A 5,172-nucleotide genomic window follows, 5' to 3' on the forward strand; every position below is an offset into this window, starting at 1 on the left:
GACACGCTTGACTGCATGTTATGAAATCTTTTGATCCAAAAGCTTATGCTTCAATGCCTAAAATACGTTTTGTAGACAATTTAATTTAATTAGTGTGTTATTTCAAATTTGTAATGACTTATGAAATGTGTATGGTAGTAATAAAGAGTGTGTCAACATATTTGACCCTTTAGTGCCTGAAAAAAATAAAAAAAGCTGATTAGGGACTTTCATTTCAGATGAAGTTTTAGCTTTGTTGCGAAATGTCTGCTTAGACATTGTCAGCTGTGATCTCTTCCCTGGAATCGCATGACTTTGGTTTCATCAAGTCATGCAAGTCTGCTTTTCTTCTCTTTTTTTCATTATTGTTATTTTGTTTTTGCAAAATAGAAAGAAAGAAAAAATACAAAATAACAGTAGAGCCAGAACCAACAGCCATTGCTATTAATGTATTCAACAAATATGCTCTTGCAAGAAAAAGAAAGAAAAGAGTAGGGTATATTATAATTTAAAGGGATAGTTCACCCACAAATGAAAATTGTCATCTTTTACTCACCCTCAAGTTGTTCCAAACCTGAATACATCTATTTCTTCTGATGAACACAAAAGGAGATATTTTTTAAAAATGTCGGTAACCAAACAGTTGATGGACCCCATTGACTTTCATAGTATCCCCACCCCCACCCCATTTCATGAAAAGAAATTCATGTTTGGAGCAATCATATCCTTTCAAGGATTTAAAATGCTAACTATGTTGCTTTCTTTTGTGTGTTTATTGGAAACAAACCGTTGTATCGCCCGTGTAGGTGTGTGAAACAACCTCCCCACCCCCAGTTAACCGCTTTCGGAGCAACTCAAATAAAGGAGGCGGGACTGTTAGGTCAGATTTGCATATAAGTGCTTATCAACTCAAGCCAGGCACAAAACAATGGGGAAGTCGTGGAAGAAACCGTCTTCGCCAGCAAAAGAAAAAACACTTAAAACCGCTCATTTGTCACGTTGTTTCGACCAGAGCCTCGTATCTCTCGCATCATTTGTGTGACTGTGCTCAATGCGGCCGATCAGTCGGTGGTGACCAGGTGACAGACATGGGGCTCTGCTCTTTAACACATCAGATCGATGCCTTAAACATCCTTCATGAACTGCGAGCTCACGCCACAACCAGTAATGCAGATGGCGAAGGCCAGTGTTCAGGTGCTTTAGCGGCCGGTAAAGTCGCGGTTCGCCCGGGCGATGTGATGAAGGAGCCCCGCAGGATGAAGACTATCGCGGAGAGAGCGCGAGAGAGCTGCCTCACACGACTGCTCGAGATACTGAAACAGCTCATATCTGTCGAGGAAGACTTTATAAAAGAGGTTTCCTACGAGAAGAGTTTGCTCAAGCGTAAGGTAAGATGTTTTTGTGGTTCTGCTGTAGTGTAAATTTTGTGTTATAACGACGCAGTTGTTGTCAAGTGATTACGTCTATCAGGCTGCCTATGTTGGATTAGTCATTTATTTTGGTCTAATAGTAAAGCCATTAAACTATTAAATAACGCAGTGGACGTATTGTAATCGAATGCATTCAAATCAAATGAAAAATGTTTTATTTCAAAAAGGCTTTTTAAACAGTAGGTGTTTCCACACGTGCTGACTATACACAGTATTTTGGTTGAATTGTGATTATATAGGCCTATAATCTTAATAATGGTTCAATATTGGCATCTACGGTCCCATTAATGAAGAATCTTTATCATCCATAGAACCTTTCCATTCAACAAAAGCTTCTTTATAGAAAAAAAGGTTAATTCAGATTATTAAAATGTTCACACCAAGTCAAAATGGTTCTTCTAGCATCTCTGTGAAAATCCCCTTTTGGAACCTTTATTTACTTAGAGTGTGTGCATATATACGTTTATAGTATGTGGATGCTAAACTCATCTGACTTTACTTGAATGTGATTATACATATAGGCTCTTTTTCGAATTAATCATATTTTTTGTCCTTTCTTTCAGGACAGTGTTGAGCTGAAGAACATATGCTTGAGAATGGCTATTGCAGAAAGTAGTTCTTGCTCTAATAGAGATTTGAGAGAACTTCGGGACTGTCTTGGACATATTGTCGGTAACCTGCTCGCATGTGTGCGAGATGAAAACAATCTCTCGTCCACCGTGACCACCCGCAGACTGAGGGAGCTGTCTAACTCCTTCCCTGATATCTGAAGATCGAGAGATTTGTGAATTCTAAGGAACTACCTCTTGCTCGTAAATAAGAACACACTACCTTTTCTTAGAAGAGAAACAAGCCAAGAACTATACGTGAATCATCAATAAATGTGAAATCAGATTCTGACTGAAGATGTTGATCTTCACAAGAAGTGTTTTGCAATGAGCTTTTTGAGAGTTGTCTTCATATTTATTATTTTGTGTCAATCAGTACTCAAGCCTAAGGATGACAGAACAACATTCTCTCAACGCATGCCAGTATCATGAGTCTGTACTCCGCTTACTGTACAGGTAAATCAAGTCTAACAGCTGCTAGTGCTGAATCCACTCTCAACTCAGTGGATGGGATGGTTGTCACACCTCGGGATTGTCTGGTGTGGCCGCCTTTGTCATCTGCTAAAAAAAGAGTTAATGAGTGTGTTGGGTGGGGAGGAGAGTGTATTAAATGCATGTTGTGTTTGTGTATTTGTTGAATTAAAGGATTATGACATTACAGTGTAATTATCAAATTCAAAAAGCTTTATTATCTATCCACCAGTGATAGAAATTTGTCTTAGGTTAAAAGGCTCACATATACACAATACAATCACACACATCACAAAATACAATTAATACAAAGAAAATACAGTACAAATATGAAAATAAATAAAGGCTTATATACAATATACTAATACAACTTTTTGGTCTTATTTAAAATAGAAATTGCAGTAGGAATAAAATAGTCCCTCTAAGCTTTCTTTTTGGCCAAATGAGCTCTAAAGCGGCAACCTGATGGCAGTACCTGAAAAGAGGAGTACAGAGGATGAGAGGGGTCATTAATGATGGAGACTGCTTTCCTCTTTGCTGCACAGTTATAAAGATCTTCAAGTTGAATCTGCGGGGCCCCAATATTTGTAGATGCCTGTTTGATTACTCTGGATAATTTTTTTCTTGTTTTCAGCAGAAAGAAAATTAAACCAGGATACAATATTAAAGGTCATAACTGATTCAACTAGAGAATGATACACTGCTGTCAAGATATTCTGTCTTACATTAAAACCCTTCAACCTTCTGAACAGAAATAAGCACTGTTGAGTCTTCTTATAGACACTTAACATGCTGAGTAAAGGGATAGATGCCTATCAATCTCAGTGCCCTAATATGTGAAGGTCTTAACTTGTTCCACTACTCCCAGCCTAAGTGGTTCAGATAGTGAATATAAGGTATTTGATGAACGAAACCTCCCACAACACAACTCCTTCGTCTTACTTATATTCAACTCCAGAGAACTTTCTTGAAACCTTTGGACCATAGAATCAACATATTGTCTATATGTGACCAGGGATTTCTCATCTGTTATGCTAGCCACCAAAGCCATGTCATCAGCATTTTTCAGAAGGGACATACCATTAATATCACACTTAATTTCGTTCATATATACAGAAAATAAAATAGGCGATAACATGCAGCCCTGAGGAACCCCCGTATTTACAATAATACTATTAGATTAGATAAAACCATACATTCTGACATGTTGGGGTCTATCTTTTAAAAAGTCCTTAATCCATAGAACAAGAGTTGAGTTAACTTGTAGTCTCTGCAGGCAATTCAGTAATAGACAAATGTGCACTGTGTTGAAAGCAGATGTAAAATCCTAACAAGTGAGTTCGGAAGGTCCAGGTGTCCAGTCACTTTATCCAAGTGAGTTAAGCTGACATCCTCAACTCCCCGTTTTGGCTTATAGGCAAACTGGAGCGGGTCCAGACACTCAGCTACCTTGGTGGTAAGCTCCCCCGCCACCACCTTCTCCATGCACTTGCAAAGAATCGAAGTGAGTGCCACAGGTCTAAAATTTGTCATCTCCTTGGCATGGGTTTTTTTAGGAACAGGAATAATGGTTGTCTCCTTCCATGCTCTAGGTACATACCCTGTGTTCAGTGAAAGCTGGAAGATCTGAGTCAACATACCACCTAGTTGGGCTGAGCACTCTTTCAACATGCAGCCCTCAAGTCCGTCTGGACCAGGAGCTTTCCTTGGCTGTAATTTGGAAAGGATGGAAACAACCCTTTGCTCATCCACTCTGATTGGTGTAGAGGCACTACTGATATCAAACTGGTCCCAGTCGTTCCTGGGATTAGTCAAATTAAACCTGCCATAAAAAGTGTTTAGCTGCTCTACAAAGGAAGCAGGGTCTGGACTATGAACTTGAGTTGAAGCTTTAGTTTTTCCCATCATCATATTCAGATTCTGCCATGCTACTTTTGTATTTCCTCCAATAAACCTCTCCTCCATCTTGTCTTTAAATTAAGCGAAGCTTGGCCAGCCTAGTTTTATCTCTCAGTTCCTTTTTCAGTTCATTATAATAACTACTTTTATCACCCTCCATAAAGGCCATTTTTTTCAGGTTAATACAATAGAAACCCAGGGTTTGTTATTTGGGTAAAGTTTAACTTCCTTAGTTGGAATGACATTGCCAGCACGGAAGCAAAAAATGCATAATGCTCATATAAAGCATTATGAGAAAATGGAGTCATTAATCATGTCCAGGTCTCCCTCACTGCTCTGAAAGAACATCCCCCAATCAGTAAGTTCAAAACATCCCCTCAGGGTTTACACAGAATCATTGTTCCAGACCTGAATAGTTTTTGTTAGGATCTTATGTGTTTTCAACCTTTGTCTGTATTTTGGCAACAACAGTACTACATTATGGTTTGAGAAACCAAGGGGAGGGAGGGATTTAGAGACATAAGCACCAGGTATATTACCAAAACATTAGTCCAACATTCTTTCCAGACAAGTTGGGGAGGTAACATATTGTTCTGACTGTGGAAGCAATGATCCAACATCGCAGCTGTTAAAATCTCCAAGCAAAAAGATAGGTTGATCAGCTGCTCTGGATACAGCATTATTATAACTGTCTGCAATATGTTCAGCTGCAAGAGCATTATCAGGGCCAGGAACATAGGCAAGGATCACTGTCACTTGAGTGAATTCACGGAGAAGATAAAAGG

At 38.9% G+C, this 5,172-nt stretch overlaps 1 protein-coding gene across 1 annotated transcript; it reads left to right on the plus strand.

Moving 5' to 3' along the window:
• Window positions 1-151: 151 nt before the first annotated feature.
• dleu7 (deleted in lymphocytic leukemia 7) lies at window positions 152-2,849 on the plus strand. The gene is made up of 2 exons (XM_082163709.1): window positions 152-1,367; window positions 1,973-2,849. The coding sequence occupies exons 1-2, from the start codon at window positions 1,068-1,070 to the stop codon at window positions 2,177-2,179; spliced, it is 507 nt and encodes a 168-aa protein (XP_082019835.1). The 5' UTR covers window positions 152-1,067; the 3' UTR covers window positions 2,180-2,849.
• Window positions 2,850-5,172: the final 2,323 nt, after the last annotated feature.

The sequence above is a fragment of the Leuciscus leuciscus genome (assembly GCF_965113295.1).
Source record: "Leuciscus leuciscus genome assembly, chromosome: 3".
In the NCBI taxonomy this organism is placed as follows: Eukaryota; Metazoa; Chordata; class Actinopteri; order Cypriniformes; family Leuciscidae; genus Leuciscus; species Leuciscus leuciscus.

Coding starts and splice junctions, on each gene's coding strand:
- dleu7 (XM_082163709.1), top strand. CDS start 1,068: ATGGGGCTCTGCTCTTTAACACATCAGATCGATGCCTTAAACATCCTT. Junction 1,368..1,972: donor AGAGTTTGCTCAAGCGTAAG/GTAAGATGTTTT, acceptor CCTTTCTTTCAG/GACAGTGTTGAGCTGAAGAA.